The sequence below is a fragment of the Podarcis tiliguerta genome (assembly GCF_965153285.1).
Source record: "Podarcis tiliguerta genome assembly, chromosome: 4".
NCBI classification, from domain to species: Eukaryota; Metazoa; Chordata; class Lepidosauria; order Squamata; family Lacertidae; genus Podarcis; species Podarcis tiliguerta.
Genome location: NC_139537.1, coordinates 2,288,808 through 2,314,914, shown reverse-complemented (window position 1 = coordinate 2,314,914; position 26,107 = coordinate 2,288,808). Strand labels below are relative to the sequence as shown.

General features: G+C 45.4%; 1 protein-coding gene across 1 annotated transcript in view; it reads left to right on the top strand.

Annotated features, from left to right (window-relative positions):
* Positions 1–5,632: 5,632 nt before the first annotated feature.
* The window catches only part of LOC310675604 (uncharacterized protein), a 30,632-nt gene continuing 10,157 nt past the window's right edge, over positions 5,633–26,107 (top strand). Inside the window, exons 1-5 of the mRNA XM_083436531.1 lie at positions 5,633–5,683; positions 7,561–8,053; positions 8,255–8,336; positions 8,619–8,701; positions 8,820–8,946. Of these exons, the coding sequence (XP_083292657.1) occupies positions 7,652–8,053; positions 8,255–8,336; positions 8,619–8,701; positions 8,820–8,946 (694 nt within the window). The 5' untranslated portion in view covers positions 5,633–5,683; positions 7,561–7,651. The remainder of the gene's footprint in view (positions 5,684–7,560; positions 8,054–8,254; positions 8,337–8,618; positions 8,702–8,819; positions 8,947–26,107) is intronic.

Below are 26,107 nucleotides of genomic sequence, written 5' to 3'. Positions count from 1 at the left end.
AGGGGAGAAACCCTATCAATGCTTGGAATGTGGAAAGAGCTTTAGGAAGAGCGGCAATCTCAGTTCCCATCAAAGAATTCATACTGGGGAGAAACCCTATCAGTGTGTGGAATGTGGAAAGAGCTTCAATCAAAAGTCCAATCTCACTTACCATCAAATAAATCATACAGGGGAGAAACCCTATCAATGCTTGGAATGTGGAAAGAGCTTCAAGAAGAGCTCCAATCTCAGTCTCCATCAAAGAATTCATACAGGGGAGAAACCCTATCAGTGTGTGGAATGTGGAAGGTGTTTCAGTCAGAGAGCCAATCTCACTTCACATCAGAGAATTCATACACGAGAGAAACCATATCAATGTGTGGAATGTGGAAAGAGCTTTGGTCGCAGCCACCATCTCAATTCCCATCACAGAATTCATACAGGGGAGAAACCCTATCAGTGTGTGGAATGTGGAAAGAGCTTCCGTCACAGCCGCAATCTCAATTCGCATCAGAGAATTCATACAGGGGAGAAACCCTATCAGTGCGTGGAATGTGGAAAGAGCTTCAGTAGCAGCTCCGATATCAGTTCCCATCAAAGAATTCATACAGGGGAGAAACCCTATCAATGCTTGGAATGTGGAAAGAGCTTCAGGAAGAGCGGCAATCTCAGTTCCCATCAAAGAATTCATACAGGGGAGAAACCCTATCAATGCTTGGAATGTGGAAAGAGCTTTAGGAAGAGCGGCAATCTCAGTTCCCATCAAAGAATTCATACTGGGGAGAAACCCTATCAGTGTGTGGAATGTGGAAAGAGCTTCAATCAAAAGTCCAATCTCACTTACCATCAAATAAATCATACAGGGGAGAAACCCTATCAATGCTTGGAATGTGGAAAGAGCTTCAGGAAGAGCGGCAATCTCAGTTCCCATCAAAGAATTCATACAGGGGAGAAACCCTATCAATGCTTGGAATGTGGAAAGAGCTTTAGGAAGAGCGGCAATCTCAGTTCCCATCAAAGAATTCATACTGGGGAGAAACCCTATCAGTGTGTGGAATGTGGAAAGAGCTTCAATCAAAAGTCCAATCTCACTTACCATCAAATAAATCATACAGGGGAGAAACCCTATCAATGCTTGGAATGTGGAAAGAGCTTCAAGAAGAGCTCCAATCTCAGTCTCCATCAAAGAATTCATACAGGGGAGAAACCCTATCAGTGTGTGGAATGTGGAAAGAGCTTCAGTCAGAGCTCCAATCTCAGTTCCCATCAAAGGATTCATACGAAGAGTGGAAAACCCTTCATTATACAACTCTCAGCGCTAGAGAAAAACACACCACTTTAAACAGGCCTTTGGCTGATTGACATCTAATGCCCTTTTTAAATGTGGTGGGGAGGTGGGGGTTACAGGTTGTGGGCTGTGTGTTTTGTGTTTTCATTGTGTGATTTTATGTTTTAACCGTCCTGAGACCTGTGGGTGTATGGAATGGGAGCCAACTCTTAGAGTCTGAGGGGTCTTTATCCCCCCAATAAGATATGTGAGGGGGCCACCCCCCAGTTCATAGGAATAGCCATTCAAATGGCATGCTTGCACCGCATCCTGTGACTGTTTAACCGAGGCGGGGCTTACTAAACCCCTCCTATATTTTATTCAAGTTGGCACCCCTGCTATAGGGCGCTATAGAAATGAAATAAATATAATAACATTATTATGTGACTATAGACTATATATTTGATTTTCTTTAGCTTGTTTTATTTCTATATAAATATAATAACACCATCTTGGTCGCCTTCATCTGCACATGTTCCAACCTGACAATATCCTTCTTATTATCATCATTTAAAAAAATTATGTGCCCATCATCTGAGGATTTCACGGTGTTTCACAACATAAACAGACAGGTTGAAAGCAGGGCTTTCTCAAAAACAAGTTAAGCCCGATAAATGTCTCTTTTTCATTTCTTTTTTTGGATGCAGTTACAAACTTTGTTGATCAGGGGACTGCTGTGAACATACTGCATCTTGATTTTAGTAAAGCTGTTGACAAAGTCCCCCGTGATATTTATGTGAAGAAGCTGGTAAAATGAGGCTGAATGAGGTAACTGTTAGGTGGACTTGACTGACCAAACCCAAAGAGGACTCCTTCATGGTTCCTCCTCATCCTGGGGAAAAGTGACAAGAGGGGTGCTGCAGCGTTCTGTCCTGGGCCTATTGTTGTTCAGCGTCTTTATAAATGACTTGGATGAAGGAACTGAGGGGATGCTCATCACATTTGCAGACGACACCAAACGGGGAGCGGAGGCCAATGTGGCAGAAGGCAGAATCAGATCAAGGGCAGGAATAGAACCAATTTCTTCTGCCTTGGTCAGACCCCAGCTAGAATAAATACTGTGTTCAATTCTGGGCACCACAATTTAAGAATCTTAACTTTTGTTTGTCAGGGGAGGTGGGGGTTACAGGTTTTGTGTTTTCATATTGTGATTTTATGTTGAAAACATTCTGAGAACTGTGGGTGTCTGGTCATGTGGGATTGCTATGAGGAATTATGAAAAATGAAGCAAGCTACTGTGTCAATGGTGAAAGCATCACTTTGACTGGGTTTGGGTCATTGACTTGATTTCTGATCGATCCCACAAGCCTCTTCATCTCTGCCCCATTTTCTCTATGTCTGTCAGTCACGTGTAAAGCATTCTAACACAGACCAGTTGCTTACCAGGCCTCCTGGGTACATAAAAATAGGGAGGTAGCTTTGATGTAGCTTTTGTTAATCTTTAGCTAGATCTTAGGGCCAGGAACAGAGTTCACATGGAGGTGGTCAAATGCCTGTCTTTCCTTTTACTGCTGGGTTTATTACCACCGGGTTTGTTAATTCCTCCTTGGTTCCTGTTTATTTAGCCTAAACATGTATGCATGCTCAAATAGGAAATAGTTCTTTGTAGTTAAGAGGCTTCCTCTGACCTGACTTTGTCCCCACGTGAGGATTTTTTGAAATGCTCAGAGGAAATCTGATTGGTTCTTACAAACGCTGTGTTAAAGTTCTTTTGTTAATAAAAACGACCTGGGCCAGGGAGTGGAATGCGCACTTTCTCCCAGGGTCTTGCTGGTCAGGCCTCGTGTCTATTGTATTAATCAGGGTCCAGTCCGTCCTTTGCCTTCAGAATGCAACAGCAGGGAATAGGAGCCAACTTTTAGAGGATGAGGGGTCTTTGCCCCTTCATAAAATATTTGAGGGGGGGGCACCCCCCAGTTGATAGGCATTGCCATTCAAATGGCATGCATGCACCACATCATGTGATTGATTATACAAGGAGGGGCTTACTAAACCCCTTCTATATTTTATTCAAGTTGGCACCCCAGGTATAGGGTGCTATAGAAATTAAATCAATGCATAAATAAAGCAAGACCATCTTGATCGCCTTCATTTGCATATGTTTCGGCTTGTCAATATCCTTATTATTATCATCATTTAAAATAATTATGTGCCCTTTATCTGATTTCACGGTGTTTCTCAAAAACACGTCAAGCCAGAGAAATCTCTCTTTTTCTTTTTTCTTTTTGGATGGAGTTAGAAAGTTTGTTGATCAGCGGACTGCTGTGGAAATAGTCGCCCGTGATATTTATGTGAGGAACCTGGTAAAATGTTGGCTGAACGAGGTAACTGTTAGGTGGATTTGACTGACCAAACCCAAAGAGGACTCCTTCATGGTTCCTCCTCATCCTGGGGAAAAGTGACAAGAGGGGTGCTGCAGGGTTCTGTCCTGGGCCCGTTGTTGTTCAACGTCTTTATAAATGACTTGGATGAAGGAACTGAGGGGATGCTCATCACATTTGCAGATGACACCAAACGGGGAGCGGAGGCCAATGTGGCAGAAGGCAGAATCAGATCAAGAGCAGGAATAGCACCACTTTATTCTGCCTTGGTCAGGCCCCACATAGAATAAATACTGTGTTCAATTCTGGACACCACAATTTAAGTATCTTAAATTTTGTTTGCCCGGGGAAATCAAGAAGGTGGGGGAACACAATCCATATTCCTTTTATAACATGTGGCAAATGTTTATTAAATATATAAATTCTTAAGACTGTTGGAAGAACCCACCCAACACTCATGGGGAAATGTATCGTGGTCTTTTAGAACAGGCATCCCCAAACTCGGCCCTCCAGATGTTTTGGGACTACAGCTCCCATCATCCCTAGCTAACAGGACCCGTGGTCTTGGATGCTGGGAATTGTAGTCCCAAAACATCTGGAGGGTCAAGTTTGAGGATGCCTGTTTTAGAATAATGAAATGAAACTTTAACACATGATATGCTGAAAGTCTGAAATTCCATCAGGACAAGTTACTTTTTGTTTACTGTTGTAATTATTGCTTTCTGAATATTTATCTTCTGTACCGTGAAGATAAAGAAAAATAATGTTTTTTAAAAAGGAGATGGGGAAATCATGTGTACTCTTCCATCAATCTGCTTGCAGTGTTGAATTTTATTTGGAGACTGTAACTCCCAGTAATTTCACATTATCTGTATGTGTTTCTGTGTGTTCAGCACACATGATTGCAGGTGAGACTGAATAAAACACTTCATCGGAAAAATTAGAAGCATCTAATGTTCCCCGGGCTTTTAGGGCAATGCATGGTGCTTTTGTCTGACACATAAAAATCTGTCTGCTCCCAAAGACTTGTCTGTCTGTCTCTGCACCACAACACTGCTTTGGAACGGCTTCTTTCTGATTGGTGGTTAAAATGACTATTGGTTGGTGCTGGTGCTTGAGGATGATGAAAGGTACTTAAGGAAAAAAGTTGGGTTTTTAAAAAAAATTCCCTACAGCCACGTTTCTCAGGCTAGGCTGGCCATTGTCCTGGTCCCACGCATCTTATGGTGGACTACAAAGCTCTTAACAGCTTCTGATCAGTTTACTTGAGAGATTGCCTTCGCCCATGTATTCCCGGCTCAACTGCTTAGAGAAAACTGGCACAGTTACCGGTTCCACATAAAAGACCTGCAATTGTGAGAAATCAAAATTTTAGTGTGGCGACACAGGTAGATTTTGGAACTCCCTGCCTGCATTACTTTTTCCCGCTTTTCTTTTTGGTGCCTGCAAAAATAAATAAATGTTTGTTTAGGCAAGCCCATCCAGATATTTAAAATGTGGACATGTATTTTCATCTGATTCTTAGGAAACGGTTCATTTGTAATTATTTCTAAATATTTAAAATAGTTGTGTGTAACTTCTTTTACTGATGAAAATAATTCTGTGGGGGGGGGGTGACCCCGGGTACCACCTGAGCTTGCTATGCCTCTGGAGCTGGAGCTGCGGAATTGGTCCTTTTCCCTGCAAGCTGCTCCTCCACTTTCCGGCCAAGGGAGGGAGATGCTCAGAGTCCAGCCAAGAGCCCCACCCCACAAAGGGATATCTGGGCATGGGCGGAGCCAGGGGAGCAGCTGCCCCACTAAATGGATAAGGAATAATAGGAATCTGAGGTTCTGCCAAGCGAGAGAGGGCTGAGCTGGGTGAACTCGGCTTGACAAGGGTTAAAGGGAACCGAGCTGCCTTCCTAGAGAGGATAGGAAGCAAGGGGGGGCAGGTCCTCCAGAGCCAAGGCCCCTCCCTCCCTCCCTCCCCCCCCAGTTCTTTCCTGCAAGGAAGGGGGTTGTTGCTTTGGTGTCTCTCCTGCAAGGGCCGAATCGCAGCCCCATCCTGGGATCTGGTGAGTCTCCTCTCTCCCCCCCCAGAGGGTGCAGTGGGGAGACAGGGGGGGGGGTCCCAGGGCTGGAGCCGGGGAGGGTGCCTGGGGGGCCTGATCTGCTCCTGCAGGGGGGGGGGATCCCAAGTCAGGGAGGAGAGGGTCCTGCCAGGGAGGGGCCAGGTCTGCCACGCTCTCCTTCCTGCAGATCAGAGGATCCCAAACTCATTTGACCCTCCGCCCCCCCCTTTCAGAAGAAATCTCCCTTCTTTAAACAAAGGAGTCCCTGGGAGTTTAACTCTGTGTGACGTCACTCAGCGTCATTGCACAACAGAGGAAACATGTGCAAATGGTTTTCCAAAGCTGGACGAGGAGGTGGACTAGCCCCCCCCCCCCCAAAAAAAAAGGTGGGAGAGGAAGGCCAGGGATAAAGAGAGGGATCCCAGCCCATAGTCTGGCTGCTGCATTGGGGACCAGTTTCCCAGTGTCTCCCAGGGCAGCTCCCCACGGAGGCCACTGCAGCAATCCCCTCGCACCCAGAGCAGGGCATCCCAGGAGACAGAAGCAGGGGAGTGGGGGTGGGGGGAGCAACTCCTGAGGACCCCCGGGTGAGGACCCCCACTAGAGCCAAGCACCCATCATTCACAAGATACAAATGACTCCCTTGTCAGTCAGTTCTGACTTCATGCAGTGACTGGAAGGCAGAAGAAACCAGGCTGATTCATCTCGCAGAAATCCCTTCCGTTGCCTCCACGTTCTGCATTGCAATCTTTCTTCTAGGAGAGCTAGAGGCTGCTTCTTCTTCATCTTCTTGTTCCTCCTTCTCCTCCTCCTCCTCCTCGTCTTCCTCCTCGTCTTCCTCCTCCTCCTCCTCCTCCTCCTCTTTCTTCTTCCTCCTCCTCCTCCTCCTCTTTCTTCTCCTTTTTAAAAAGGCCCTTTCCACCTGGCCTAGGGGGTGAGGACCAGACTCACCCAGCCCTGCTGTGTTAAATATGTATTCTGTAGTTGACCTCCTTTGTAATGTTTTATTTTGATATCTTTAAGAGAATATTTGTTTTCTGTTATGTTGCTTTGACTATAGACTATATACTTGACTTTCTTTAGCTTGTTTTATTTCTCTTTTATTGATTTTGTGGGATGTGAAACTGCAGTCAAGTAGAACATTCCTACAGGGGACACATTAGGGGATGTTTTCTGCCACTCAGGAGAAGACTTCCTGTTTCCTCCTGAGCTGGGACAGACTTGAAGAGACTGCAGTCTGTTGTACTAGCATGGAGGAGCACACGGCCTCCATGTTCTGATCAGTGTGTCTTCTCCATTTTGTATGTAAGGGGAAGTGACTCCTTAGTGGCAGTCATTTGGGACTAACTTCTTTATGGAATAGTTCTAGTTGTTATGTAACCTAAGCCTGCCTTCAGGGATATCTGTGAATGTGAATGAATCTGTGAGTAAACTACTTTTATATTAATGTGAATCAGATTATTGTCCTCATTCATTTAAAAGGGATTGGAAGGGATTTTACCAGGAAGGAATCTTTAATAGTAAGACTCAGATGAGTCAGCAACAAGCTGATCCCTGCATAATCTAAAAAAGGGGGATGTATGGAACTCTGCTTGAATATGGAACTTGCTAGCGCAAGTTAGGAAGGATATCATTAAATCATGTATCCCTCTCTGCCTCCCTAATTATCCCCACAGATTTAATATGCTGTAAACCGCTTTGAGATTTTTCTTTAAAGTGTGAAGTGTTATAGAAATTTAAATAAATAAAATAGCTCATGGTTTGGGCTGTGGTGCAGTCCAGCCATGGTTCCCTGCAAGACTCATCCATGCTTGCTCAGGGAACCTTTTTCTTCTGATATTGTACAACTTTTGTAACAGAACAATGTATTTGCTTTGTAGGATTTGCTAGCACCTCTCCTTAAGACAGAGAGAACTTGGCAGAAGACCAGAGGGTTCCTTCCGATCTCAAAGAGGCTTCCTGAGAGCACAGATGGATGAGCAAGACTCAGCTGGCCCTGGAACAGAAAGAGGCCATGCCATCCAAACTGGGAGCAGTGGGAGATTCTGGGAAAACTCTGTGCAGAGGATCCTGGGTGAGGTGGACACCCTCCGCTCAGAGGTGCAGAGCCAGCAGTTGAGGCAGTTCTGCTGCCAGGAGGCCAAAGGACCCCGAGAGGTTTGCAGCCGACTCTACCACCTTTGCCACCAGTGGCTGAAGCCAGAAAGGCACACGAAAGCTGAGATGCTGGACCTGGTGATCTTGGAGCAGTTCCTGGCTGTCCTTCCACCGGAGATGGAGAGCTGGGTGAGGGAATGCGGAGCGGAGACCAGTTCCCAGGCGGTGGCCCTGGCCGAAGGTTTCCTCCTGAGTCAGGCAGAGGAGAGGAAGCAGGTGAGAGAGACTTTCCTCTGGATACTCCCAAGGCCTCCAAACAGGACAGAGAACATCCCATAATGCTCTACTGATGGCTCATATTTTTTCCTGGGAAGGCATCCATAGAATGAGATCTGTCACCCTTGAAGCCGTTGGCCCTGACATTCATTTTTTAATCCTTCTCCCCATTCTCTCTTTTGAATCCTCTTTCTTTTTCAGGGAACGGATCTCTTTGCAGAAATGGGCCAGATTTCTTCTGAGGCAGAGAGGCCTCCGTTGGACACCAGAGAGAGGAAGCTGGGTAAGGAGGGAGGAGGTTTTTCTCCGTTTGGTCTCATTCTGTTCGTTTTCCAACTCATCTGTGAGTTCTTTTCATCTTTTGTTGGGGGAGATAGTGGGACCAAGAGCCCAGAGGAGGGGAGATATATTTTTTCACAACTAACATCTGAAATGCACCCAAAAATCCAAATGCACTCAGCAGGCGAGACTTTCTCAAATGCTCCTCTGTAGTTTGAGATGCACTGATTTACCTGTGAGACAAGCAGACACTCTGGGCCTCCCCCTTACCTTTTTCCTCTTGCAGGTGACACAGTGATACTGGCTAGACCTCTTCAACCATCTCTGAATGGGGACAGAAGAGAAGCAGCGGCTGTGGAACCAGATCAGGTCAGGGGAAGCTGCCTTGTGGGGACAGAGGCCAAGGGGTGGAGCAATATCCTAGCTCAAGGAGTGGTGGTGAACAACAGTGTTGTCTCAGAGGAGGACATTTCCCTTTTTCCTTTAGGGTCCAGTGTGCTTTGAAGATGTCACTGTTCATTTCACAGACGAGGAGTGGGAGTTGCTGGATCCTGACCAGAGAGCTCTGCATAAGGACGTCATGGAGGAGAATAGTGGGATCGTGGCCTCTCTCGGTAAGGCTCCCAGTGGGATCATAATATCTGTTTTTAAATTCAAAACTCCATATGTGGCGAACCTCATATATTTTCACAGAACTCAACAGCGCCCCCTACAACACCGGATATCACAGTACCCCCCAAAAAACCTTGAACAGTAAATTACTGGGTTTTTTTCTGTGAATGTTCTTCCTCCAGTTGCAGCTTATTAAACAAGGATCAGCTGGTCTGAACTCCCCAGACCCTTTTGACTGTAAACTTCAGAGTTGTTAGGGAAGTTGAAGTAGCTTCTGTCAGGTTTTCAGTCTTAGTTTCTCCTCCTATCGGTCTTTGGTTGTCCAAAGAGAAGACTGACATTGGAAATGGAGGGATGCCATGATGGAGCCAAAGAAAATCCATTCGAGAGAAGAGCCAGGCTTGTTGAATCACAGGTTCCCCTAAGGATGTCGGTTGATCCCCGTTAATTAATGCACCCAACCCATCAGAAAACCATCCATCTAACCCACTTCTGTTATTCCTCTATTACCAGAGTTAACAAGTATTCTTCATTAATTTCTCCCTGAGTCTCTAATCCATTACTCTTCATTGTAGATAGAGATGGACTGGAAATTAAGAGCATGGGTGACCATGACAAAATCCCCACAATGGAGAAGCTGAATAAATATTTTGAAAGTGGAAAAAGTTCCTGTTCTACTTCCCATCAAAGAAATCCCATTGGGAAGAAACCCTATCAGTGCATGGAATGTGGAAAGAGCTTCAGTCATAGCTCCTCTCTCACTTACCACCAAAGAATCCATACAGGGGAGAAACCCTATCAGTGTGTGGAATGTGGAAAGAGCTTCAGGAAGAGCTCCAAACTCACTTCCCATCAAAGAACTCATACAGGGGAGAAACCCTATCAGTGTGTGGAATGTGGAAAGAGCTTTAGTCAGAGCTATTCTCTCACTTCCCATCAAAGAATTCATAGAGGGGAGAAACCCTATCAGTGTGTGGAATGTGGAAAAAGCTTCAGTACCAGCTTCAATCTCACTAAACATCACAGAATTCATACAGGGGAGAAACCCTATCAGTGTGTGGAATGTGGAAGGTGTTTCAGTCAGAGAGCCAATCTCACTTCACATCAGAGAATTCATACACGAGAGAAACCATATCAGTGTGTGGAATGTGGAAAGAGCTTCAGTCGCAACCACCATCTCAATACCCATCACAGAATTCATACAGGGGAGAAATCCTATCAGTGTGTGGAATGTGGAAAGAGCTTCAGTAGCAGCTCCGATATCAGTTCCCATCAAAGAATTCATACAGTGGAGAAACCCTATCAATGCTTGGAATGTGGAAAGAGCTTCAATCAAAAGTCCAATCTCACTTACCATCAAAGAATTCATACAGGGGAGAAACCCTATCAGTGCTTTGAATGTGGAAAGAGCTTCAATCATAGCTCCAATCTCAGTTCCCATCAAAGAATTCATACGAAGAGTGGAAAACCCTTCATTATACAACTTTCAGTGCTAGAGAAAAACACACCACTTTAAACAGGCCTTTGGCTGATTGACATCTAATGCCCTTTTTAAATGTGGTGGGGAGGTGGGGGTTACAGGTTTTTCGCTGTGTGTTTTGTGTTTTCATTGTGTGATTTTATGTTGTAACCCTCCTGTGACCTGTGGGTGTAGGGAATGGGAGCCAACTCTTAGAGTCTGAGGGGTCTTTGCCCCCCAATAAGATATGTGAGGGGGCCACCCCCCAGTTCATAGGAACAGCCATTCAAATGACATGCTTGCACCGCATCCTGTGACTGTTTAACCGAGGTGGGGCTTGCTAAACCTCTCCTATATACTACTCAAGTTGGCACCCCTGCTGTAGGGTGCTATAGAAATGAAATAAATGCATAAATAAAATAACACCATCTTGATTGCCTTCATTTGCACATGTTCCAGCTTGTCAATATCCTTATTATTATCATTTTATAATTCATGCACCCTTCATCTGAAGATTTCATGTTGGTTCACAGAATAAACAGATAGGTTGAAAGCATGGCTTTCTCAAAAACGAGTCAAGCTAGAGAAATCTCTCTTTTTTCATTTTCTTTTTTTGGATGGAGTTACAGACTGTTTCTCGGGGGATTTCTGTGGTAATAGTGCATCTTAATTTCAGTAAGGTTTTTGACAAAGTCCCCCGGGATATTTATGTGAGGAAGCTGGTAAAATGAGGTTGAACAAGGTAACTGTTAGGTGGATTTGACTGACCGAACCCAAAGAGGACTCCGTCATGGTTCCTCCTCATCCTGGGGAAAAGTGACAAGAGGGGTGCTGCAGGGTTCTGTCCTGGGCCCGTTGTTGTTCAACGTCTTTATAAATTACTGGGATGAAGGAACTGAGGGGATGCTCATCACATTTGCGGAGGACACCAAACGGGGAGCGGAGGCCAATGTGGCAGAAGGCAGAATCAGATCAAGACCAGGAATAGAACCACTTTCTTCTGCCTTGGTCAGGCCCCACCTAGAATATTGTCTTCAATTCTGGGCACCACAATTTAAGAATCTTAACTTTTGTTTGCCAGGGGAGGTGGGAGTTATAGGTTTTGTCTTTTCATATTGTGATTTTATGTTGAAAACATTCTGAGAACTGTGGGTGTCTGGTCATGTGGGATTGCTATGAGGAATTATGAAAAATGAAGCAAGCTACTGTGTCAATGGTGAAAGCATCACTTTGACTGGGTTTGGGTCATTGACTTGATTTCTGATCAATCCCACAAGCCTCTGCATCTCTGCCCCATTTTCTCTATGTCTGTCAGTCACGTGTAAAGCATTCTAACACAGACCAGTTGCTTACCAGGCCTCCTGGGTACATAAAAATAGGGAGGTAGCTTTGATGTAGCTTTTGTTAATCTTTAGGTAGATCTTAGGGCCAGGAACAGAGTTCACATGGAGGTGGTAAAATGGCTGTCTTTCCTTTTACTGCTGGGTTTATTACCACCCGGGTTTGTTAATTCCTCCTTGGTTCCTGTTTATTTAGCCTAAACATGTATGCATGCTCAAATAGTAAATAGTTCTTTGTAGTTAAGAGGCTTCCTCTGACCTGACTTTGTCCCCACGTGAGGATTTTTTGAAATGCTCAGAGGAAATCTGATTGGTTCTTACAAACGCTGTGTTAAAGTTCTTTTGTCAATAAAAACGACCTGGGCCAGGGAGTGGAATGCGCACTTTCTCCCAGGGTCTTGCTGGTCAGGCCTCGTGTCTATTGTATTAATCAGGGTCCAGTCTGTCCTTTGCCTTCAGAATGCAACAGCAGGGAATAGGAGCCAACTTTTAGAGGATGAGGGGTCTTTGCCCCTTCATAAAATATTTGAGTGGGGGGACACCCCCCAGTTGATAGGCATTGCCATTCAAATAGCATGCATGCACCACATCATGTGATTGATTATACAAGGAGGGGCTTACTAAACCCCTTCTATATTTTATTCAAGTTGGCACCCCAGGTATAGGGCGCTATAGAAATTAAATCAATGCATAAAGAAAGCAAGACCATCTTGATCGCCTTCATTTGCATATGTTTCGGCTTGTCAATATCCTTATTATTATCATCATTTAAAATAATTATGTGCCCTTTATCTGATTTCACGGTGTTTCAGAACATAAACATACAAGTTGAAAACACGGCTTTCTCAAAAACACGTCAAGCCAGAGAAATCTCTCTTTTTCTTTTTTCTTTTTGGATGGAGTTAGAAAGTTTGTTGATCAGCGGACTGCTGTGGAAATAGTCGCCCGTGATATTTATGTGAGGAACCTGGTAAAATGTTGGTTGAATGAGGTAACTGTTAGGTGGATTTGACTGACCAATCCCAGAGAGGACTCCTTCATGGTTCCTCATCATCCTGGGGAAAAGTGACAAGAGGGGTGCTGCAGGGTTCTGTCCTGGGCCTGTTGTTCAACGTCTTTATAAATGACTTGGATGAAGGAACTGAGGAGATGCTCATCACATTTGCAGACAACACCAAACAGGGAGCGGAGGCCAATGTGGCAGAAGGCAGAATCAGATCAAGAGCAGGAATAGCACCACTTTATTCTGCCTTGGTCAGGCCCCACCTAGAATATTGTGTTCAGTTCTGGGCACTACAATTTAAGTATCTTAAATTTTGTTTGCCCGGGGAAATCAAGAAGGTGGGGGAACACAATCCATATTCCTTTTATAACATGTGGCAAATGTTTATTAAATATATAAATTCTTAAGACTGTTGGAAGAACCCACCCAACACTCATGGGGAAATGTATCGTGGTCTTTTAGAACAGGCATCCCCAAACTCGGCCCTCCAAATGTTTTGGGACTACAGCTCCCATCATCCCTAGCTAACAGGACCCGTGGTCTGGGATGCTGGGAATTGTAGTCCCAAAACATCTGGAGGGTCGAGTTTGGGGATGCCTGTTTTAGAATAATGAAATGAAACTTTAACACATGACATGCTGAAAGTCTGAAATTCCATCAGGACAAGTTACTTTTTGTTTACTGTTGTAACTATTGCTTTCTGAATATTTATCTTCTGTACCGTGAAGATAAAGAAAAATAATGTTTTTTAAAAAGGAGATGGGGAAGTCATGTGTCCTATTCCATCAATCTGCTTGCATGTGTTGAATTTTATTTGGAGACTGTAACTCCCAGTAATTTCACATTATCTGTATGTGTTTCTGTGTGTTCAGCACACATGATTGCAGGTGAGACTGAATAAAACACTTCATCGGAAAAATTAGAAGCATCTAATGTTCCCCGGGCTTTTAGGGCAATGCATGGTGCTTTTGTCTGACACATAAAAATCTGTCTGCTCCCAAAGACTTGTCTGTCTGTCTCTGCACCACAACACTGCTTTGGAACGGCTTCTTTCTGATTGGTGGTTAAAATGACTATTGGTTGGTGCTGGTGCTTGAGGATGATGAAAGGTACTTAAGGAAAAAAGTTGGGTTTTTAAAAAAATTCCCTACAGCCACGTTTCTCAGGCTAGGCTGGCCATTGTCCTGGTCCCACGCATCTTATGGTGGACTACAAAGCTCTTAACAGCTTCTGATCAGTTTACTTGAGAGATTGCCTTCGCCCATGTATTCCCGGCTCAACTGCTTAGAGAAAACTGGCACAGTTACCGGTTCCACATAAAAGACCTGCAATTGTGAGAAATCAAAATTTTAGTGTGGCGACACAGGTAGATTTTGGAACTCCCTGCCTGCATTACTTTTTCCCGCTTTTCTTTTTGGTGCCTGCAAAAATAAATAAATGTTTGTTTAGGCAAGCCCATCCAGATATTTAAAATGTGGACATGTATTTTAATCTGATTCTTAGCAAACGGTTCATTTGTAATTATATCTAAATATTTTAAATAGTTGTGTGCAACTTCTTTTACTGATGAAAATAATTCTGTGGGGGGGGGGGTGACACCGGGTACCACCTGAGCTTGCTATGCCTCTGGAGCTGGAGCTGCGGAATTGGTCCTTTTCCCTGCAAGCTGCTCCTCCACTTTCCGGCCAAGGGAGGGAGATGCTCAGAGTCCAGCCAAGAGCCCCACCCCACAAAGGGATATCTGGGCATAGGCGGAGCCAGGGGAGCAGCTGCCCCACTAAATGGATAAGGAATAATAGGAATCTGAGGTTCTGCCAAGCGAGAGAGGGCTGAGCTGGAGGGGGGGTGGAACTCGGCATTGCAAGGGTTAAAGCGAACCGAGCTGCCTTCCTAGAGAGGCAGGAAGCAAGGGGGGGCCAGGTCCTCCAGAGCCAAGGCCCCTCCCTCCCACGTCCTTTCCTGCTTGGGTGTCTCTCCCTTCTGGGATCTGGTGAGTCTCCTCTCTCTCTCCCCCCCCCCCCCAGGGTGCAGTGGGGAGACGGGGGGGCAGGGCTGCAGCAGGGGAGGGGGCCTGGGGGGGCCTGATCTGCTCCTGCAGGGGGGGGGGGACCCCAAGTCAGGGAGGAGAGGGTCCTGCCAGGGAGGGGCCAGGTCTGCCACGCTCTCCTTCCTGCAGATCAGAGGATCCCTGACTCCCACGAAATCTCCCCTTTTAAAACAAAGGAGTCCCTGGGACTTTAACTCTGTGTGACGTCGCTCAGCCTCATTGCACAACAGAGGAAACATGTGCAAATGGTTTTCCAAAACTGGACGAGGAGGTGGACTAGCCCCCCCCCCCCAAAAAAAAAGGTGGGAGAGAAAGGCCAGGAATAAAGAGAGGGATCCCAGCCCAGAGTCTGGCTGCTGCATTGGAGACCAGTTTCCCAGTGTCTCCCAGGGCAGCTCCCCACGGAGGCCACTGCAGCAATCCCCTCGCACCCAGAGCAGGGCATCCCAGGACCACATCCTCTCTGTCCCAAAGGGATTGTTGCTGGCAAAGCAGCCGGAAATTACCCGCATAATTTCGAGGGAGATGTCTTTGGCCCCGCCCACTTGGCCCTCAGGGGGTTTTCCAGATACATTCCTGGCCCTCGGAGCAAATAAAAAGGGTTCCATCCCCAGGAGTCTGCCTTGAGAGCGGCAGAGAGTCCAAGTGCAAGAAAAGGAGACAGAAGCAGGGGAGTGGGGGTGGGGGGGAGCAACTCCTGAGGACCCCCAGGTGAGGACCCCCACTAGAGCCAAGCATCCATTATTCGCAAGATACAAATGACTCCCTTGTCAGTCAGGTCTGACTTCATGCATTGACTGGAAGACAAGAGAGACCAGGCTTCTTCATCTCCCAGAAATCCCTTCCATTGCCTCCACATTTTGCATTGCAATCTTCCTTCTAGGAGAGCTAGAGGCTTCTTCTTCTTCCTCCTCCTCCTCTTCCTCCTCCTCTTTCTTCTCCTTTCTAAAAAGGCCCTTTCCGCCTGGCCTAGTTGTGAGGCCCAGACTCACCCAGCCCTGCTGTGTTAAATATGTATTCTGTAGTTGACCTCCTTTGTAATGTTTTATTTTGATATCTTTAAGAGAATATTTGTTTTCTGTTATGTTGCTTTGACTATAGACTATATATTTGACTTTCTTTATCTTGTTTTATTTCTATTTTATTGATTTTGTGGGATGTGAAACTGCAGTCAAGTAGAACATTCCTACAGTGGACACATTAGGGGATGTTTTCTACCACTCAGGAGAAGACTTCCTGTTTCCTCCTGAGCTGGGACAGACTTCCACTACTTGTGACTTGAAGAGGGTGCAGTCTGTTATACTAGCATGGAGGAGCACACGGCCTCCATGTTCTGATCAGTGTGTCTTCTCCATTTTGTATGTTGCTGTGTGTTTGGGGAAGTGACTCCTTAGTGGCAGTCATTTGGGACTAACTTCTTTATGGAATAGTTCTAGTTGTTATGTAACCTAAGCCTGCCTACAGGGATATCTGTGAACGTGAATGAATCTGTGAGTAAACTACTTTTATATTAACATGAATCAGATTATTGTGCTTATTCATTTAAAAGGGATTGGAAGGGATTTTACCAGGAAGGAATCTTTAATAGTAAGACTCAGATGAGTCAGCAACAAGCTGATCGCTGCATGATCTAAAAAAGGGGGATGTATGGAACTCTGCTTGAATATGGAACTTGCTAGCGCAAGTTAGGAAGGATATCATTAAATCATGTATCCCTCTCTGCCTCCCTAATTATACCCACAGATTTAATATGCTGTAAACCGCTTTGAGATTTTTCTTTAAAATATAAAGTGTTATAGAAATTTAAATAAATAAAATAGCTCATGGCTTGGGCTGTGGTGCAGTCCAGCCCTGTTTCCCTCCAAGACTCATCCATGCTTGCTCAGGGAACCTTTTTCTTCTCCTGAAATTATACAACTTTTGTAACGGAACAATGTATTTGCTTTGTAGGATTTGCTAGCGCCTCTCCTTAAGACAGAGAGAACTTGGCAGAAGACCGAAGGCTTCCTTCCGATCTCTCAGAGGCTTCCTGAGAGCACAGATGGATGAACAAGATTCAGCTGGCCCTGGAACAGGAAGAGGCCATGCCATCCAAACTGGGAGCAGTGGGGGATTCTGGGAAAACTCTGTGCAGAAGATCCTGGGTGAGGAGGACACCCTTCACTCAGAGGTGCAGAGCCAGCAGTTGAGGCAGTTCTGCTGCCAGGAGGCCAAAGGACCCCGAGAGGTTTGCAGCCGACTCTACCACCTTTGCCACCAGTGGCTGAAGCCAGAAAGGCACACGAAAGCTGAGATGCTGGACCTGGTGATCTTGGAGCAGTTCCTGGCTGTCCTTCCACCGGAGATGGAGAGCTGGGTGAGGGACTGTGGAGCGGAGACCAGTTCCCAGGCGGTGGCCCTGGCCGAAGGTTTCCTCCTGAGTCAGGCAGAGGAGAGAAAGCAGGTGAGAGAGACTTTCCTCTGGGTACTCCCAAGGGGCTCCAAACAGGACTGAGAACATCCCATCATGCTCTACTGATGGCTCATATTTTTTCCTGGGAAGGCATCCATGGAATGAGATCTATCACCCTTGAAGCTGTTGGCTCTGACATTCATTTTTTAATCCTTCTCCCCATTCTCTCTTTTGAATCCTCTTTCTTTTTCAGGGAAAGGATCTCTTTGCAGAAATGGGCCAGATTTCTTCTGAGGCAGAGAGGCCTCCGTTGGACACCAGAGAGAGGAAGCTGGGTAAGGAGGGAGGAGGTTTTTCTCCGTTTGGTCTCATTCTGTTCGTTTTCCAACTCATCTGTGAGTTCTTTTCATCTTTTGTTGGGGGAAATAGTGGGACCAAGAGCCCAGAGGAGGGGAGATATATTTTTTCACAACTAACATCTGAAATGCACCCAAACATCCAAATGCACTCAGCAGGCGAGACTTTCTCAAAGGCCCATCTGTAGTTTAGATGCACTGATTTACCTGTGAGACAAGCAGACACTCTGGGCCTCCCCCTTACCTTTTTCCTCTTGCAGGTGACACACTGATACTGGCTAGACCTCTTCATCCATCTCTGAATGGGGACAGAAGAGAAGCAGCGGCTGTGGAACCAGATCAGGTCAGGGGAAGCTGCCTTGTGGGGACAGAGGTCAAGGGGTGGAACAATGTCCTAGCTCAAGGAGTGGTGGTGAACAACAGTGTTGTCTCAGAGGAGGACATTTCCCTTTTTCCTTTAGGGTACAGTGTGCTTTGAAGATGTCACTGTTCATTTCACAGACGAGGAGTGGGAGTTGCTGGATCCTGACCAGAGAGCTCTGCATAAGGACGTCATGGAGGAGAATAGTGGGATCGTAACCTCTCTCGGTAAGGCTCCCTGTGGGATCATAATATCTGTTTTTAAATTCAAAACTCCATATGTGGCGAACCTCATATATTTTCACAGAACTCAGCAGCGCTCCCTACAACACCGGATATCACAGTACCCCCCAAAAAACCTTGAACAGTAAATTACTGGGGGTTTTTTTTCTGCGAATGTTCTTCCTGCAGTTGCAGCTTATTAAACAAGGATCAGCTGGTTTGAACTCCCCAGACCCTTTTGACTGTAAACTTCAGAGTTGTTAGGGAAGTTGAAGTAGCCTCTGTCAGGTTTTCAGTTTTAGTTTCTCCTCCTATCGGTCTTTGGTTGTCCAAAGAGAAGACTGACATTGGAAATGGAGGGATGCCATGATGGAGCCAAAGAAAATCCATTTGAGAGAAGAGCCAGGCTTATTGAATCACAGGTTCCCCTAAGGATGTCGGTTGATCCCCGTTAATTAATGCACCCAACCCTTCAGAAAACCATCCATCTAACCCACTTGTGTTATTCCTCTATTACCAGAGTTAACAAGTATTCTTCATTAATTTCTCCCTGAGGCGCTAATCCATTACTCTTCATTGCAGATAGTGATGGACTGGAAATTAAGAACAATGGTGACCATGACAAAATCCCCACAATGGAGAAGCTGAATATATATCTTGAAAGTGGAAAAAGTTCCTATTCCACTTCCCATCAAAGAAATCCCATTGGGAAGAAACCATATCAGTGTGTGGAATGTGGAAAGAGCTTCAGTACCAGCTTCGATCTCACCAAACATCAAAGAATTCATACAGGGGAGAAACCCTATCAGTGTGTGGAATGTGGAAAAAGCTTCAGCAATAGCTCCTATCTCACATCCCATCAAAGAATTCATACAGGGGAGAAACCCTATCAGTGTGTGGAATGTGGAAGGTGTTTCAGTCAGAGAGCCAATCTCACTTCACATCAGAGAATTCATACACGAGAGAAACCATATCAGTGTGTGGAATGTGGAAAGAGCTTCGGTCGCAGCCACCATCTCAATTCCCATCACAGAATTCATACAGGGGAGAAACCCTATCAGTGTGTGGAATGTGGAAAGAGCTTCCGTCACAGCCGCAATCTCAATTCGCATCAGAGAATTCATACAGGGGAGAAACCCTATCAGTGCGTGGAATGTGGAAAGAGCTTCAGTAGCAGCTCCGATATCAGTTCCCATCAAAGAATTCATACAGGGGAGAAACCCTATCAATGCTTGGAATGTGGAAAGAGCTTCAGGAAGAGCGGCAATCTCAGTTCCCATCAAAGAATTCATACAGGGGAGAAACCCTATCAATGCTTGGAATGTGGAAAGAGCTTCAGGAAGAGCGGCAATCTCAGTTCCCATCAAAGAATTCATACTGGGGAGAAACCCTATCAGTGTGTGGAATGTGGAAAGAGCTTCAATCAAAAGTCCAATCTCACTTACCATCAAATAAATCATACAGGGGAGAAACCCTATCAATGCTTGGAATGTGGAAAGAGCTTCAAGAAGAGCTCCAATCTCAGTCTCCATCAAAGAATTCATACAGGGGAGAAACCCTATCAGTGTGTGGAATGTGGAAAGAGCTTCAGTCAGAGCTCCAATCTCAGTTCCCATCAAAGAATTCATACGAAGAGTGGAAAACCCTTTATTATACAACTTTCAGCGCTAGAGAAAAACACACCACTTTAAACAGGCCTTTGGCTGATTGACATCTAATGCCCTTTTTAAATGTGGTGGGGAGGTGGGGGTTACAGGTTGTGGGCTGTGTGTTTTGTGTTTTCATTGTGTGATTTTATGTTGCAACCGTCCTGAGACCTGTGGGTATAGAGAATAAGAGCCAACTCTTAGAGGGGTCTTTATCACCCAATAAGATATGTGAGGGGGCCACCCCCCAGTTCATAGGAACAGCCATTCAAATGACATGCTTGCACCGCATCCTGTGACTGTTTAACCGAGGCGGGGCTTACTAAACCCCTCCTATATTTTGTTCAAGTTGGCACCCCTGCTATAGGGCGCTATAGAAATGAAATAAATATAATAACACCATCTTGGTCGCCTTCATCTGCACATGTTCCAACCTGACAATATCCTTCTTATTATCATCATTTAAAAAAATTATGTGCCCATCATCTGAGGATTTCACGGTGTTTCACAACATAAACAGACAGGTTGAAAGCAGGGCTTTCTCAAAAACAAGTTAAGCCCGATAAATGTCTCTTTTTCATTTCTTTTTTTGGATGCAGTTACAAAGTTTGTTGATCAGGGGACTGCTGTGAACATACTGCATCTTGATTTTAGTAAAGCTGTTGACAAAGTCCCCCGTGATATTTATGTGAAGAAGCTGGTAAAATGAGGCTGAATGAGGTAACTGTTAGGTGGATTTGACTGACCGAACCCAAAGAGGACTCCTTCATGGTTTCTCCTCATCCTGGGGAAAAGTGACAAGAGGGGTGCTGCAGGGTTCTGTCCTGGGCCTGTTGTTGTTCAGCGTCTTTATAAATGACTTGGATGAAGGAACTGAGGGGATGCTCATCCCATTTGCAGACGACACCAAACGGGGAGCGGAGGCCAATGTGGCAGAAGGCAGAATCAGATCAAGGGCAGGAATAGAACCAATTTCTTCTGCCTTGGTCAGACCCCAGCTAGAATAAATACTGTGTTCAATTCTGGGCACCACAATTTAAGAATCTTAACTTTTGTTTGTCAGGGGAGGTGGGGGTTACAGGTTTTGTGTTTTCATATTGTGATTTTATGTTGAAAACATTCTGAGAACTGTGGGTGTCTGGTCATGTGGGATTGCTATGAGGAATTATGAAAAATGAAGCAAGCTACTGTGTCAATGGTGAAAGCATCACTTTGACTGGGTTTGGGACATTGACTTGATTTCTGATCGATCCCACAAGCCTCTGCATCTCTGCCCCATTTTCTCTATGTCTGTCAGTCACGTGTAAAGCATTCTAACACAGACCAGTTGCTTACCAGGCCTCCTGGGTACATAAAAATAGGGAGGTAGCTTTGATGTAGCTTTTGTTAATCTTTAGGTAGATCTTAGGGCCAGGAACAGAGTTCACATGGAGGTGGTCAAATGCCTGTCTTTCCTTTTACTGCTGGGTTTATTACCACCCGGGTTTGTTAATTCCTCCTTGGTTCCTGTTTATTTAGCCTAAACATGTATGCATGCTCAAATAGTAAATAGTTCTTTGTAGTTAAGAGGCTTCCTCTGACCTGACTTTGTCCCCATGTGAGGATTTTTTGAAATGCTCAGAGGAAATCTGATTGGTTCTTACAAACGCTGTGTTAAAGTTCTTTTGTCAATAAAAACGACCTGGGCCAGGGAGTGGAATGCGCGCTTTCTCCCAGGGTCTTGCTGGTCAGGCCTCGTGTCTATTGTATTAATCAGGGTCCAGTCTGTCCTTTGCCTTCAGAATGCAACAGCAGGGAATAGGAGCCAACTTTTAGAGGATGAGGGGTCTTTGCCCCTTCATAAAATATTTGAGGGGGGGCACCCCCCAGTTGATAGGCATTGCCATTCAAATAGCATGCATGCACCACATCATGTGATTGATTATGCAAGGAGGGGCTTACTAAACCCCTTCTATATTTTATTCAAGTTGGCACCCCAGGTATAGGGCGCTATAGAAATTAAATCAATGCATAAATAAAGCAAGACCATCTTGATCGCCTTCATTTGCATATGTTTCGGCTTGTCAATATCCTTATTATTATCATCATTTAAAATAATTATGTGCCCTTTATCTGATTTCACGGTGTTTCAGAACATAAACATACAAGTTGAAAACATGGCTTTCTCAAAAACACGTCAAGCCAGAGAAATCTCTCTCTTTCTTTTTTCTTTTTGGATGGAGTTAGAAAGTTTGTTGATCAGCGGACTGCTATGGAAATAGTCGCCCGTGATATTTATGTGAGGAACCTGGTAAAATGTTGGTTGAACGAGGTAACTGTTAGGTGGATTTGACTGACCGATCCCAAAGAGGACTCCTTCATGGTTCCTCCTCATCCTGGGGAAAAGTGACAAGAGGGGTGCTGCAGGGTTCTGTCCTGGGCCTGTTGTTCAACGTCTTTATAAATGACTTGGATGAAGGAACTGAGGAGATGCTCATCACATTTGCGGAGGACACCAAACGGGGAGCGGAGGCCAATGTGGCAGAAGGCAGAATCAGATCAAGAGCAGGAATAGCACCACTTTTTTCTGCCTTGGTCAGGCCCCACCTAGAATATTGTGTTCAATTCTGGGCACTACAATTTAAGTATCTTAAATTTTGTTTGCCCGGGGAAATCAAGAAGGTGGGGGAACACAATCCATATTCCTTTTATAACATGTGGCAAATGTTTATTAAATATATAAATTCTTAAGACTGTTGGAAGAACCCACCCAACACTCATGGGGAAATGTATCGTGGTCTTTTAGAACAGGCATCCCCAAACTCGGCCCTCCAGATATTTTGGGACTACAGCTCCCATCATCCCTAGCTAACAGGACCCGTGGTCTGGGATGCTGGGAACTGTAGTCCCAAAACATCTGGAGGGTCGAGTTTGGGGATGCCTGTTTTAGAATAATGAAATGAAACTATAACACATGACATGCTGAAAGTCTGAAATTCCATCAGGACAAGTTACTTTTTGTTTACTGTTGTAACTATTGCTTTCTGAATATTTATCTTCTGTACCGTGAAGATAAAGAAAAATAATGTTTTTTAAAAAGGAGATGGGGAAATCATGTGTACTATTCCATCAATCTGCTTGCATGTGTTGAGTTTTATTTGGAGACTGTAACTCCCAGTAATTTCACATTATCTGTATGTGTTTCTGTGTGTTCAGCACACATGATTGCAGGTGAGACTGAATAAAACACTTCATCGGAAAAATTAGAAGCATCTAATGTTCCCCGGGCTTTTAGGGCAATGCATGGTGCTTTTGTCTGACACATAAAAATCTGTCTGCTCCCAAAGACTTGTCTGTCTGTCTCTGCACCACAACACTGCTTTGGAACGGCTTCTTTCTGATTGGTGGTTAAAATGACTATTGGTTGGTGCTGGTGCTTGAGGATGATGAAAGGTACTTAAGGAAAAAAGTTGGGTTTTTAAAAAAATTCCCTACAGCCACGTTTCTCAGGCTAGGCTGGCCATTGTCCTGGTCCCACGCATCTTATGGTGGACTACAAAGCTCTTAACAGCTTCTGATCAGTTTACTTGAGAGATTGCCTTCGCCCATGTATTCCCGGCTCAACTGCTTAGAGAAAACTGGCACAGTTACCGGTTCCACATAAAAGACCTGCAATTGTGAGAAATCAAAATTTTAGTGTGGCGACACAGGTAGATTTTGGAACTCCCTGCCTGCATTACTTTTTCCCGCTTTTCTTTTTGGTGCCTGCAAAAATAAATAAATGTTTGTTTAGGCAAGCCCATCCAGATATTTAAAATGTGGACATGTATTTTAATCTGATTCTTAGCAAACGGTTCATTTGTAATTATATCTAAATATTTTAAATAGTTGTGTGCAACTTCTTTTACTGATGAAAATAATTCTGTGGGGGGGGGGTGACACCGGGTACCACCTGAGCTTGCTATGCCTCTGGAGCTGGAGCTGCGGAATTGGTCCTTTTCCCTGCAAGCTGCTCCTCCACTTTCCGGCCAAGGGAGGGAGATGCTCAGAGTCCAGCCAAGAGCCCCACCCCACAAAGGGATATCTGGGCATGGGCGGAGCCAGGGGAGCAGCTGCCCCACTAAATGGATAAGGAATAATAGGAATCTGAGGTTCTGCCAAGCGAGAGAGGGCTGAGCTGGAGGGGGGGTGGAACTCGGCATTGCAAGGGTTAAAGCGAACCGAGCTGCCTTCCTAGAGAGGCAGGAAGCAAGGGGGGGCCAGGTCCTCCAGAGCCAAGGCCCCTCCCTCCCACGTCCTTTCCTGCTTGGGTGTCTCTCCCTTCTGGGATCTGGTGAGTCTCCTCTCTCTCTCCCCCCCCCCCCAGGGTGCAGTGGGGAGACGGGGGGGCAGGGCTGCAGCAGGGGAGGAGGCCTGGGGGGCCGGATCTGCTAATGCAGGGGGGGGGACCCCAAGTCAGGGAGGAGAGGGTCCTGCCAGGGAGGGGCCAGGTCTGCCACGCTCTCCTTCCTGCAGATCAGAGGATCCCTGACTCCCACGAAATCTCCCCTTTTAAAACAAAGGAGTCCCTGGGACTTTAACTCTGTGTGACGTCGCTCAGCCTCATTGCACAACAGAGGAAACATGTGCAAATGGTTTTCCAAAACTGGACGAGGAGGTGGACTAGCCCCCCCCCCCCCAAAAAAAAAAGGTGGGAGAGAAAGGCCAGGAATAAAGAGAGGGATCCCAGCCCAGAGTCTGGCTGCTGCATTGGAGACCAGTTTCCCAGTGTCTCCCAGGGCAGCTCCCCACGGAGGCCACTGCAGCAATCCCCTCGCACCCAGAGCAGGGCATCCCAGGACCACATCCTCTCTGTCCCAAAGGGATTGTTGCTGGCAAAGCAGCCGGAAATTACCCGCATAATTTCGAGGGAGATGTCTTTGGCCCCGCCCACTTGGCCCTCAGGGGGTTTTCCAGATACATTCCTGGCCCTCAGAGCAAATAAAAAGGGTTCCATCCCCAGGAGTCTGTCTTGAGAGTGGCAGAGAGTCCAAGTGCAAGAAAAGGAGACAGAAGCAGGGGAGTGGGGGTGGGGGGGAGAACAACTCCTGAGGACCCCCAGATGAGGACCCCCACTAGAGCCACGCACCCATTTTTCACAAGATACAAATGACTTCCTTGTCAGTCAGGTCTGACTTCATGCATTGACTGGAAGGCAGAAGAAACCAGGCTTCTTCATCTCCCAGAAATCCCTACCGTTGCCTCCACATTTTGCATTGCAATCTTTCTTCTAGGAGAGCTAGAGGCTGCTTCTTCTTCTTCCTCCTCCTCTTCTTCCTCCTCTTTCGTCTCCTTTCTAAAAAGGCCCTTTCCACCTGGCCTAGGGGTGAGGCCCAGACTCACCCAGCCCTGCTGTGTTAAATATGTATTCTGTAGTTGACCTCCTTTGTAATGTTTTATTTTGATATCTTTAAGAGAATATTTGTTTTCTGTTATGTTGCTTTGACTATAGACTATATACTTGACTTTCTTTATCTTGTTTTATTTCTCTTTTATTGATTTTGTGGGATGTGAAACTGCAGTCAAGTAGAACATTCCTACAGTGGACACATTAGGGGATGTTTTCTACCACTCAGGAGAAGACTTCCTGTTTCCTCCTGAGCTGGGACAGACTTCCACTACTTGTGACTTGAAGAGGGTGCAGTCTGTTATACTAGCATGGAGGAGCACACGGCCTCCATGTTCTGATCAGTGTGTCTTCTCCATTTTGTATGTTGCTGTGTGTTTGGGGAAGTGACTCCTTAGTGGCAGTCATTTGGGACTAACTTCTTTATGGAATAGTTCTAGTTCTTATGTAACCTAAGCCTGCCTTCAGGGATATATCTGTGAACCTGAATGAATCTGTGAGTAAACTACTTTTATATTAACATGAATCAGATTATTGTGCTTATTCATTTAAAAGGGATTGGAAGGGATTTTACCAGGAAGGAATTTTTAATAGTAAGACACAGATGAGTCAGGAACAAGCTGATCGCTGCGTAATCTGAAAAAGGGGGATGTATGGAACTCTGCTAGAATATGGAACTTGCTAGTGCATGTTAGGAAGGATATCATTCAATAATATATCCTCTTCTGCCTCCCCAATTATCCCCACAGATTTAATATGCTGTAAACCGCTTTGAGATTTTTCTTTAAAATGTGAAGTGTTATAGAAATTTAAATAAATAAAATAGCTCATGGTTTGGGCTGTGGTGCAGTCCAGCCCTGTTTCCCTCCAAGACTCATCCATGCTTGCTCAGGGAACCTTTTTCTTCTCCAGATATTAGACAACTTTTGTAACGGAACAATGTATTTCCTTTGTAGGATTTGCTAGCGCCTCT